The following is a 12,463-nucleotide window of genomic DNA, read 5'->3' as shown; positions in this document are numbered from 1 at the left end:
ACTCTAATATCAGATTTAAGAATCAGGCCTCACATCAGTTGTCCCTTCACTAGTTCAAACAATATTCCTCTGTCCCTGGCCTTTGCACCCCACTCTGGTCAGTAATTTGTGGAAACGTGAAGACATCTGAAAACCCATCTTTTGAAAGCAGAATTACAAGCTGTAGTGACACAATAAATTTCCGCACACATGCAAAAGATTTATTACGGTATATATGTTGCACTTGAAATGCAAAGGAAACAAACCAGATTCTAACTGAGATTTATTTTGAAATAGGTTAGAGACGGAGTACAAGCCCCTTCAGCAACAGGTACAGGACACTTAATAGAACATAGGGAACGGTTGCTCATACTTGCCTTCCCGTATGAGCTTTTCTTTTTTATCCTGTGCAAAACAAAAACAGGGGGAAAAAATCACCAATCTAAGCAAGGGTAAAGAAATGTTCTAACAAAATTGATGCCCAAAGACAACAGAGTTAGCAGAAGACTGCAACGCTTACTGATACTAAGCCCAAGGAATGAGACTTCTGAGTAAACGTTTTATTTTATTAAAATACTAGTATCTTGAAGCCCGTTAAAATAACGGGTGCTAGAGTGCGTGTCGCGGCAGCGGCAAGGCCAGATCGCAACCCCGGCGCTCGGCTATAGGGAGTAGGCTCGCCGGCTCAGGATCCACCCACCGTCGCCTCCTTCCGCCCCTTGGTTGCCTGCCACCATGGGCGCCGCTGGGAGAAGAAGAGGTGTCGGGGCTCAGGCAGCCAAGGGGCGGAAAGGAGGCGGCGGTGGGTGGATCCCGGGGCCGGTGAGCCTACTCCCCGTAGGGGAGGCGGCCGAGTAGGCGGCGGGCTGAGGAGGGCGGCCCGGGCCGAGGCGGCAGGCATCGAGCCGAGGGGGCCGCTGGGGAGGCCGCCTCGAGCTCCGGGCTCCTTCCTCCTCCTCCTCCTCCAGCAGCAGCAGCAGGAGCGCGACACCTCTGGCCGGGACCCCCTCCTCCCACCTTCCGGCAGCTCCGGCCACCCCTCGCGGCTCCTCACGGGCGTCGCCATAGCGGTCCTCTTGCCCGCCTCGTCGCCTCAGCCTGGCTCGTCTCCCTACCGGGCCAAGCGGGCACCAAGCTCTCCTCTCCGAAGTGCCTCTTCGTCCAATCCCTGTGTCCGTGGGGCACATGTGCAGTAGCGCAGACACAGGGACTGGACGAAGAGACACTTGCATATTATTATATAGGATTTTTACACCCGCTTTCAATTTAAAAATTTCAGGGCAATTTAAAGAAAGTCAGAAGTGTTGTTCTAGAATGTGAGAGTTGAGGAGATAGTCTGTTTTGGAGAGGCTGCACTCCTCTGAAAGGAAGGCTATAGCTTGAGGGTACTCCTGGATCCAGTTATCAGTGGAGGATTAGATGGCTTGGTGGTTAGCAGTGACTATTTTCAGCTATGGCTGATTAGCCAGCTATTGCCACTTCATTACTTGGCCTTGGGAGGCCTTCAGGACTACTGCAGTGCACTCTTCATGGGACTGTCCTTGAAGATGGTGTGAAATCTCCAACTGCTCCAAAATGCAGCTGCCAGATTACTTCCTGGGTACCATAGAGAACAGGCATAGGCAAACTCGGCCCTCCAGATGTTTTGGGACTACAACTCCCATCATCCCTAGCTAACAGCACCAGTGGTCAGGGATGCTGGGAGTTGTAGTCCCAAAACATCTGGAGGGCCGAGTTTGCCTATGCCTGATTTAGAACTCATATAACTCCTGTTCTGAAGCAGGCACACTAGTTCCCAATTTGTTCCTGGACTCAGTTCAAGGATATTATTATCCTTAGTGTTTAAAGCCCTAAACTAATTGGGCCCCAAATTTCTGGAAGTTTTCCTCCTCTTGGATGTTAAAATCAGCAGAGAGGGCTGCCTTGGTAATTCTGCACCATCAGAAGTCCAGGCAGTGCTAACCCAGGAAAGAGCATTATCTGTTGCAGCCTCCCAATTGTGGAATTCCATCCCCAAAGAGGTATGTTTAGCATCATTATTGTACAGCTTTTGTCATTTGCTGAAGACACACTTCTTCATCTGCTTCTGACAGCTGAGTTATAAGGACTTCCTTTAGTGTACATTTTAAATTGTGTTTTTGGTGTTTTATTAAGTGTTTGGTTTTTTCAATTATAAATTTTATTGTTGCTTTGTTGTAGCATTCCCTGAATCTTAAGGTGAATGGCAGGCAAGAAATCCTAAAAATAAATAAATGGCAACAGGAGAACAATTGCTACACAATGAAAATTATATGGATGAGCAAGGTTGATTACTTTGTTTTTGATTTCATCTGTTTACAGGGTTTTTAAATCCCCTACTCCACTCACTGAGCCGCTTTCTTTTTGCAATAACCTGCCACTTTTTATTTATACAATTATTTGTATAAATAAAAGGAAAGAACATCAAGAGCTTTCCCACAAAAAAGCTAATTGAACAACATTTCTGAAATATGGAAACCAATGTTTTGGATGCCCCCAAAAATCAGAATTGTTGTCAATTGTCAAGAGTCCCCAGATTGATACAAAAATAACAGAGGAAAGGGACTGAGGAAGGTGTGATAAAGCAGAATGCATATTTCCCAATATGATATGCCTCTCACAAAACCTAAACTGTTCCTGTGCAGCAAGTTGGATCTCATACTACACAGTTGTTTAAGATCACATACTTATAGCCTTACCCTCTCCGTTTTGAAGATATACCACCAGAAAAAAATGGGCCCTAGTCCAAAAGCAGCTCCCAGTAGTGAAGTTTTTGGGGTGACACGGAAATTAGGATAGGCGTTGTACATTCTGGCATAAACCCAACGAGTCACAGCAGGGTCTTCCTAAAGCAGAAGAGGATAGTGAACATCTGCCCAAATGTGCATTGTAACAAACGCTACCCAGGTAATGTCAGCTCTCACCTTGACACTTGTAATCTACTGTACATCTTAGGCACAAAGTGCACACCACAGGCAAATGCAGAAGATAATAGGAGTGGGGTTGTTTCCCCTGCATTATGCTGCTTCAGCCTTCAGGTGGTAGGCGGGAATTATAGGCTTGAATATTGTGAATTATAACAGAAAGGAACATAGGACACCGAGTCAGACCATTGGTCCATCTAGCTCAGTCCTGTTTATGTGCCAGCCTTCCTCAGCCTGGACTGCAACTCCCATCATCTCTGACCACTAGCCCTGAGACGATGGGAGCTGTAGCCCAGCAACATCTGGCAGGCGTCCTGGAGATGTTGGGGATTTATAGAATTGTAGAGTTGGAAGGGACCCCCAGGGGTAATCTAGTCCAAACCTCAGCAATGCAGGAATCTCAACGTGTGGTCCGCCATCCAGTATGAAACCACAGCAGACCCTACTTAGCTTTGGAAATGTGATAGTAGATTGGGGTTTTTTTGCTGCGCAATGGGACTCTTTGCTTACATTAGCAGATCCCCAGCCACTAAGCTACGGACCTACCTCTGCTTGTGTTTTGTGTGTGTGTGTGTGGCATCCATCTGTCTTGAGAGACAATGAAGTGCACCTCCGGGGGTGAAGTCAAACTGCTGCATTAGCAGCACTAAAGTGTCCTCTCCAGGGCTCAAGCCTGAGCAGTGTGTATGGAGGTCCTGGACCAGGGGTCCCCAAACTACAGCTTTTAGGCGCCACAAGTGAGAGCCGAGTGCAGGGTGGGGACCAAAGGTGGACAAACTACAGCACATCATGTTTCCCACCAGAGGCAATACCCCTCCTCTTACACCCATACACCCCGTGTGTGTGTGTGTGTGTGTGTGTATGTATTTAAATGATAAAGCACTTGGCAATCCCCATACAGAACATACTTAAGAGGAAGGAATATCCCGCTCAAAGCGGGGATGTTTCATCGTGTTTTTAATATTCTGTTGGGAGCCGCCCAGAGTGGCTTGGGGGGGGGCAGCCAGATGGGCACGGTATAAGTAATAAATAATAATAACAATAATAGTTGTTGTTGCTATTGTTGTTGTTACCTGCAGCTGACGTTCAAAAAACGTTCTCCCCCTCAAGTTCCCTTCTCTTGCGCTCATTTTAAGGTGGGCTTAGGGGCCTCCAAGGCCTTAAACCAGTGTTTCCCAAACTTGTGCCTCTTGTTGCGGTTGGATTACCAGAATCAGTGGTCAGGAGTGAGTGATGGGAGTTGTAGTCTAGCCGCAACTGGAGGACACCCCCCAACACCAAGTTTGGGAAACTCAAGGGGAAGCGCTGCCTGCCCCGCCGCCGCCACGGCCCCCAGGCCTGGATGGAGGAACCCCTCACTTGCCCCCGCGGCTACTCACGAAGGTGGTTCGATGGGGATTATTGAGCTCCAGTAGGTAGTGGCGCTTGAGGCGGGAGCGGATGGCCACGCGCTCGGCCTCGGCCGCGCGCTTCTCCGGCGACGCGTCATAAGTGGCCGGGTCCAGCTGCGGTGGCAGCGGGAAGAGGGGTGCGGGTTTGTACTTGAAGCCGGACGAAGGGGGCTCCGCCATCTTGAGAGCGGCTGGGATGGAACGGGCAGCCAAGGTCAAAGCCCCGCCTCCCCGGCCCTTTGACCCGGAAGCGCTGCCTCTCGCCTCTGCCGCAGAGATAAGAAATCGGAGGGATGGAGGGAGGGGCACTAAGCGGCCTCGTTTTCCAGCATGGGAGGTTTCCGGGTTCGAATGCCTAAAAAAGAAAAGGGAAAGCCATTTTCAGAAAGTGAGATCTCAGAATAGATTTCTCTATGGTTGGGTTATTTTCCACCCAACACCCCCTACAATCAGAGTCAGCAGAGGAGTTTTGTGCCATATAAAATAAAATAAAATAAACTCAGGGCTTAGTTCTCATGAAACATTCACTTTTTTAGTTTAAAACATTTTTTAAAAATTGTCCCTTCTATACAAGTTGCTAATGCCATCAAAGCCCAATATTTCCACTATACTATTCCATGTTGTAGGGTAGGGGAGCAGGGGCTGAGGCAGGGTGGCCTACGACAGCCCTGCAAGGTAGTCAGCTGCGAATATTGCAGGTAGATGAGGCAGAAAGTGGTCTTTGTGCAGTGATCTGCTGCATAACTCAACAAGGAATGAAGGTGCGCAAAAGGAGAAGGAGACAGCAGAGAAACTGGATGAATTATTTGCATCTGTCGTCACTGCTGCTGCATCCTCCCCCACAAAAAAAATCCACAATTCCCCCAATTCTCAGCTTTAATTTTGATATATTTTTTAAAGTATTTGATATTTTTTTTAAAAAAAGTATTAGCAATGTGCTCTTCCTATATTTGTGCTTATCTCATTGTGCCAAGTACCCCTCTTCCATAGTTATCACCACCAAAAATTCCCCCTTGTGTGCTCTAAGTAGGTGTGACATGAGGTCACAGAGATAGAGACAGCCGTGTGACCTTTCCTCTGAATGATTGGGCTCCCTGGCAGGTATTTATATACTGCTGTTGATTTGCTGTGGAAGGGGGTCAGGGACTGGCTGGACACTGAGGAGTGGACACCGGGAGAAGGGGGGTTGAGGACTGACTTAATAGAAGGGACCCGTGATCTGGGTGAGCCTGGAACAGCCGAGAATCAGAGGCAGGAGAAGCTGCAGGATTGGAGAGTGAAGAATGCGTGCAGGAGGGAGAGATTGGGCAAACGGGTGCAGAATCAGGGGCTTCCACACCACCTCCTCCTCCTCCCCCTCCTCCCCCCCTCCTCCTCCTGTCCCCTCTACTGTCTCCCAGGACCAGAAGAGGATTGAAGCAGGAGGAGCATAAGCAGCAAGATTAGGGACATTCCCAGTCTTGCCTGGATAGGCCAGGGCTTGAACCTGGACCTTCTGTGTGGAAAGGTCCTATACCATGGGTCAGCAAACTTTTTCAGCAGGGGGCCGGTCCACCTGTCCCTCAGACCTTGTGGGAGGCCGGACTATATTTTGAAAAATATATATAAACGAATTCCTATGCCCCACAAATAACCCAGAGATGCATTTAAAATAAAAACACATTCTAATCATGTAAAAACATCAGGCAGGCCCCACAAATAACCCAGAGGTGCATTTTAAATAAAAGGACACAGTCTACTCATGTAAAAACATGCTGATTCCCGGACCGTCCGCGGGCCGGATTTGGAAGGCGATTGGGCCGCATCTGGCCCCCGAGCCTTAGTTTGGGGACCCCTGTCCTATACTATTGAATCATAGAATCATAGAGTTGGAAGAGACCACAAGGGCCATCCAGTCCAACCCCCTGCCAAGCAGGAAACACCATCAAAGCATTCCTGACAGATGGCTGTCAAGCCTCTGCTTAAAGACCTCCAAAGAAGAAGACTCCACCACACTCCTCGGCAGCAAATTCCACTGTCGAACAGCTCTTACTGTCAGGAAGTTCTTCCTAATGTTTAGGTGGAATCTTCTTTCTTGTGGTATGGCTAAAATTGGTATGTGCCACGGGCTGGGAATGGAAGTGGTGTGCGATGGGCCCAGTTTCCCTGCATGCAAATCCCAGCCACCTGCTGACAATGCCTCTTGAACCTTGCAGAACTTGTATCACTGAAAGAGCAGGTGAACATTAATTCAACCCATTGTGAGCCAATGTGGCTTAATGAATACCTTATGCTTGTGAAATGTGGACCACTTCTAAATGCCATCTCCGACTCCTTGAAAGATTCCATCAAGGGTGTCTCCGAAAATTTTCACAAATCCCTTGGGAAGACAGGCGAACTAATGCCAGTGTACTGGAAGAAGCAAAGATCACCAGTGACGAAGCAATGATTTTTCAACATCAACTTTGTTGGACTGGCCATCTTGTGCGGATGCCTGATTGTCGTCTTCCAAAGCAACTCCTCTATTCCAAACTTAAAAATGGAAACTGTAATGCTGGTGGTCAACAAAAGGGGTTGAAAGACTCTCTCAAGGTAAATCTTTAAAAATGTAGTATAAACACCGACAACTGAGAAACACTTGCCTGCGAGAGCTCCAATTGGAGAACAGCCTTTACCAAAGGTGTCATGGGCTTTGAAGACACTTGAACTCAGGATGAAAGGGAGAAATGAGCTAAGAGGAAGGCATGCTTGGAAAACCCTCACTGTGATCAACTCCCACCTGGAAACCTATGTCCCTACATGAAAGGACACGTGGATCCAGGGGCTTCCACAGTCATTTATGGACTCACTGTTAAGACTTTGCTCATGGAAGACAATCTTACTCAGCTATGAGTGATCACCAAAGAAGAATGGATAGAGTGAAACCAGTGTTCAAATCACAGGGTGACCTTGGGCTAGTCACCACCTCTTAGCCTAAGCATCCTCACAGGGTTATGTGAGGATGAAATGGGTAGGTGGAGAATCATGTACTCCACCTTGAACTCCTTGGAAGGAAAAGGTGGTATATAAATCTAATAAATAACCCCATTGGGTGGTGTTTCATACACCCTGGGTAACTGGTTATTGGACAACTCTTTCTTTCCCTTCCATGGTACCATGACGAGAAATATTTTCAAGGGCCTCTCTGTTTCACAGAGAGTTGCTTCCTGATTGGATAAGTCAGCCAATTTCTCTTCGCTGAGAAATGCAGAGTTATCGTGAGGTTAAAAATAGGTCTTCCTCGAGGTTGTGCTGCTCTGAGATGACATTGGGATCTACGTTGGAGGACAGATAATTCTGACACTGATTAAAGCAGGCAGGACTCCTTAATGCGAGCTCAGAAGGTGAGCTCGAGGAGACCATGCAGCAGCAGCCAAGAGCTAATGACAGTGTTGGCTCAAACTGGAGTATGAGATAAACAGTACTACCCATTCCCCAGTGAGTAGGATTTACGGGGAGGGGGGGCATATTGTGTGCTAATTAGATGAGATCATAGACTTACTCCCTGGCAGATTAATTTGATCTCCACCCTTCCCTGGATACTCAGCTGACCTTGCTGTTGAGTTCGTCTTGTTTCCAGTGAACCATGAGGATAAGTTCATATACTGTAATACAAACCGCAGCATTGTTTTCAGAACATGTTCTCCTCTCTTTAGCCATGATTACTTGCAGAAAAGTGCAACCATTTCAGAGACATTAAATTTGCCTTGTTGTATCCCTGTCTCTACTGCAATTATATTTTCAAGATTTTCACATCAGGCCCTAATTAAAATCCTATAGCTCCTCCCAAAATGCAACAAGTTGTGTGTTTTTTTTGTTTTTTTTGCACAATACAGCATTTCATTTAGATGCTTAAATGAATACAAAGGGGAAAGAAAGATCACAAATTATCCATACTACAACAGTGTGTCATATATTAGATGGTATAAATGAATACAACACCATGTTGGTGGTAACTAAAGATAAAACTAAATATAAAAAAATGCATGTTGCTTTAACATAGTAAAAGGTAAAGGTGCCCCTGACCATCAGGTCCAGTCGTGTCCGACTCTGGGGTTGCGGCACTTATCTCGCTCTATAGGCCGAGGGAGCCGGCGTTCGTCCGCAGACAGCTTCCGGGTCATGTGGCCAGCATGACAAAGCTGCTTCTGGCGAACCAGAGCAGCGCTCGGAAACGCCCTTTACCTTCCTGCCGGAGCGGTACTCTTTTCTAAAAGGGGTCAAAATTAGTAGCTGCAAACTTGTTTCTTGCATGTGTGTTTTTTTTAAACTTAAGAGATTTCAGAAAATGGCTCTGAAAACATAGTCATCAGTTGTAATGTCAAGGAAAATTCTATAATACAATAGAGTCCAGATATACTTTTATGTTGCTGGCCTCTGTTTTGAGATTGTACACGGTTATGTGCAAAACTAAGTCTATCAAAATTCTTACTATAGCAGTTTCAAGCTTTTTGCTAGGTAAACTAGATACACCATTTATTACACAGCAGGGCAACACTAAAAAAAACAAAGGAAAAAAGAACTAAATCTATGATGGGTACACAGGAACAGTAGCATAAGCATCACTTGAATAGGTCTAAAAGACTACAAATATACATTCCAACTATTCAGAATGATACATGGGGGGGAAACACAATTTCCCCAGAATCCTACTATACACGTTGAATTGGTAGCTCATATGTTGGCCCTAAAGCTACCATGTGAAAAAGGGTAATGCTTAAAAAGACATACAGCTGAACATATAAAGAGTGAAATATTCCGTGATAAAAGATGCATTTCACGTCTGCCACTAGCAACATGTTGGACACATCCCGTTCCCGTGGTATAAACGATGGTGAGATTCTCCCCCAGTAATTCCCATGTAGTGCTGGCACACAAAGCTCTATATATCTTTAGTAAATGTATTCCTTTGAAGCAATGTAATCCTTTTAGCTTCTGCCCCAAGCTTTCTCTGCAAAAACCTACCGTACTCCTTTAAAGCTGAATCAGAGCAAATGTCAATTTGGGTTTTCTGCAGATTGAGTTTTAAAGAGAGGGTTTTTGCAGGGAAAACTATGGAGAAAAAGAAAAGGGGAAACAGACACAGAACTTTAAATTTCAGGTTGTGCCTGGAAAGAGCAGAAGGAAGGAAACTGTTGGCATGCCCTTAGTATGAGTTAGTTACCGAAGTACTATTGATTTGTAGATCACTTTTGTCCCAGGCACATCAAAGCCATGAGATATATTTCAGGGTCAGAATTAGGTGTTTCATTTTAATATAAGGGCTTGAACACCCTCATAAATGAAAGACATATTTTGTTGTTTATTTTATCCTTTTCCTCAGGCATTTTTTTAATATCGATGCTGCCTTGCTTAAATTTGTTCATGATTTCATGCACTAAACCACCTTCCCGTCTTCCCTTTTATTTCAGTTAAACTCTACAAAACTTTCCTTGATCAAAATGTTTCCCGCATCAGTATGGACATACCTGATAATCCAATACATTTGTTCATGGTGAGAAATGTCTGGAGTGCAATAAAATAGTAATGAATAATACTTTGCTTTTTCCCTCTCCTAGAAATCATCTCAGCACATTTTCCATCAACCATTTTAAAAAGTCATTTTGTATTTTATGTGATAGTTTACAGCCCAGTTTTATGATTTAATAAATGGTTTTTAACTTTGCTATCATAATGGCTAATCAATTAAATGAGATTTAGAAAAATCCCCATGTCGGGATTGCCAGTAATCTCTGCAGTGCCTCTAAGATCAAGATTATTTTTTGCACAAAACTGAACAATGTCCAGCCTTCACAGGCTTCCTCAACCTCAGCCCTCCAGATGTTTTGAGAGTACAATTCCTATCATCCCCGACCACTGGTCCTGCTAGCTAGGGATCATGGGAGTTGTAGGCCAAAAACATCCGGAGGGCCAAGGTTGAGGAAGCCTGCTTCAAAATGTGTCCTCATTTCCTTTTTTCTGTCTGAATTCCCTTTTGAAGGGAAGCATAAATAAGTCCACCACTCTTTCTTTTCTTTTCTAAGCTCTTTCGTCTTCAAGCAGTTCACAAGCAGTCATGGTACCGATCTATTCCACTTTGCTTAGACCTCACCTGAAATATTGTTTCCACTTCTGGGCACTATAGATTAAAAAGGATATTGACAACGGGAACCTGTTCAGAGGACGATGATAAAGATAGGGGCCTGGAGACCCAAGTATTATGAGGAAAAGTTGAAGGAGCATGGTGTTTGCCCTGAAAAAAGAAGTGGATGAGAGTTGGCATGATAGCCATCTTCAAATATCTGAAGGGCTGTCACATAGACAATGGAAGAAATTTGTTTTCTGTTGCTTCACAGAATATGACCTAAACCAATGAGTTCAAATTGAAGGGGAAAGGGGTTTAGATTAAGTGTGAAGAAAAATTCCAGGTGGCCACAAGTGTTCAATGGTGGAACAGACTCACATGGAAGGTTGCACACTCTCTGTTAACAGAGGTTTCTCAGCAGAGGCTGGTCACCGATCATGGATGCTACACTGGTAGATTGGGAATGTGCTGGATGACTTTTGAGGTCCCTTTGAATTCTATGGTTTTATGCATGGGTGTAGCCAGGATTTTTGTTGGGGGGAGGCAGGACTTTGTTGTAAGGCGGAGCCAACCCAATTGGTCACTTAACTGATTTCCTTAGCACTAAGCATACAGTACTATATACAGACCACCACACCAGAAGGAAAGAGAGACAGAAAGATAACAGGACCAGTTTAAAGCAGCTGTAATCAGCTGCTCTGAAGGAATAACCCAAACATCAGGAACCGTCTGCTTGTTTCCAGGCGGAATAGAAACTTCCAGCTTGTATCACACAGAGAAGCTTCCAGAAGCTTCTTGAATTAAATAGAATAGAAAAGATATCTACACTCTAAACCAATTCTTTCTGTACCAAAAAAATGCAAACCTGACACTGGTGGGGGGCAGCTGTCCCCCTGCCCCTCCTGGCTACGCCCATGGTTGATAGGTGCCTGGGAAATGAAAGATCACTCCAGAAGGAACCTACACTAAATGCACCTGCTTGGTGTCAAGAGAGGGCCAGATCGAAAGGTATATGTATCACATGGCAGATATATGGAATCAAGAAGCAATTCTAAATAAAAGAATGGCCAAGTATTGGATTTCTCCAAGGAGAGGATATGGGGGAAATCATGCTGCAAGGGGGCAAATGATTTGTAACCACATCAGGGGCATAGTCTGGGGAACTGGGAGGAGGCATGGCCACAGGCACACAGTTTTAAGGGGGTGCAAACCAAACACACACCTCCACACCACCCCAAGATCCCTATCTTGCCCTGCGTGCCCCCATGGGTCTCTGGACACCGGGGTGTGACCTGGCCCCGATGCCGCATCCCCAGCCCCCTTGCTGAATGGCCACCTATGGAGGCGGGCAAGGGGGGACCCCAGCATGGCTTGGCCTGGCATTCCTTCATTGTAGGTGTCGGGGGGATTCACCTGCCAAGGGCTGGGTTGGTTGGCTTCCCCCTACGCAGGCAGGCTGGTGACACAGTGTGTCCCATTGGCTCCAGTGGCGGGGGTGGGCTGGCTCCGCTCACCCTCCACACCCCGCCACTGCTCACACACGCCCCGGGCACCGGCAAATGCTGCTATGCCACTGAAATACATGCATTGTTCTGAGCATAAGTAGGTAGCTGAACAGCCATGCTCTTGAGAGCCCAATTTAAACATGAAACTGGTTACACTGAACGATGCACAAGCAAGAATGCTGTATTCGAAACTCATAAATTAGGCCTGAGTTTAGGTTTCTTTCTACCTTGCCCAACTTCTCTGACTTCCCTCTATCCTCAGTTTTATTGCAGTGCATCAGTGGGGACCAGGTGAAGTCAACTGCCCTTTCCTCTCTCTCACTGCTTATATTCAGCACAGCCACTAGACATGTGGATATGGGTGATGAGAGGTTATGTCAGTGTGTCTCGGTTCCCTTCTCCAGGCTATGCTGGAATTGAGAGAGAGGAAGGGAGTGGTGGCTGGTGAGAGTGGCAGCCAATGCCCACCCCATGAAGGCAGGGGCATGCAGAGACTGAAGTGGGTCACATTGGTTTCCAAGCATCACAGATCATGGGGGCAAGCTGTGGACAAAGGTTTGTGTG

General features: G+C 46.1%; 1 protein-coding gene across 1 annotated transcript; it reads right to left on the bottom strand.

Moving 5' to 3' along the window:
* Positions 1–245: 245 nt before the first annotated feature.
* On the bottom strand, positions 246–4,500 carry NDUFB4 (NADH:ubiquinone oxidoreductase subunit B4). Its single transcript, XM_035097422.3, has 3 exons — positions 4,301–4,500; positions 2,697–2,843; positions 246–384 (listed from the first exon to the last, which is right to left on the bottom strand). The coding sequence occupies exons 1-3, from the start codon at positions 4,490–4,492 to the stop codon at positions 322–324; spliced, it is 402 nt and encodes a 133-aa protein (XP_034953313.1). The 5' UTR covers positions 4,493–4,500; the 3' UTR covers positions 246–321.
* Positions 4,501–12,463: the final 7,963 nt, after the last annotated feature.

The sequence above is a fragment of the Zootoca vivipara genome, chromosome 15 (genome assembly GCF_965207765.1).
Source record: "Zootoca vivipara chromosome 15, rZooViv2.hap1.1, whole genome shotgun sequence".
NCBI classification, from domain to species: Eukaryota; Metazoa; Chordata; class Lepidosauria; order Squamata; family Lacertidae; genus Zootoca; species Zootoca vivipara.
This window is presented reverse-complemented; position numbering and strand designations above follow the sequence as displayed.

What these genes read in the sequence shown, in the direction of transcription:
- NDUFB4 (XM_035097422.3), bottom strand. Translation starts at nt 4,492, where the DNA reads ATGGCGGAGCCCCCTTCGTCCGGCTTCAAGTACAAACCCGCACCCCTC. An exon ending in ATCCCCATCGAACCACCTTC is followed by an intron (nt 2,844 to 4,300) that starts GTGAGTAGCCGC and finishes CTTCTGCTTTAG; the next exon opens with GAAGACCCTGCTGTGACTCG. An exon ending in ATATCTTCAAAACGGAGAGG is followed by an intron (nt 385 to 2,696) that starts GTAAGGCTATAA and finishes TGTTTTGCACAG; the next exon opens with GATAAAAAAGAAAAGCTCAT.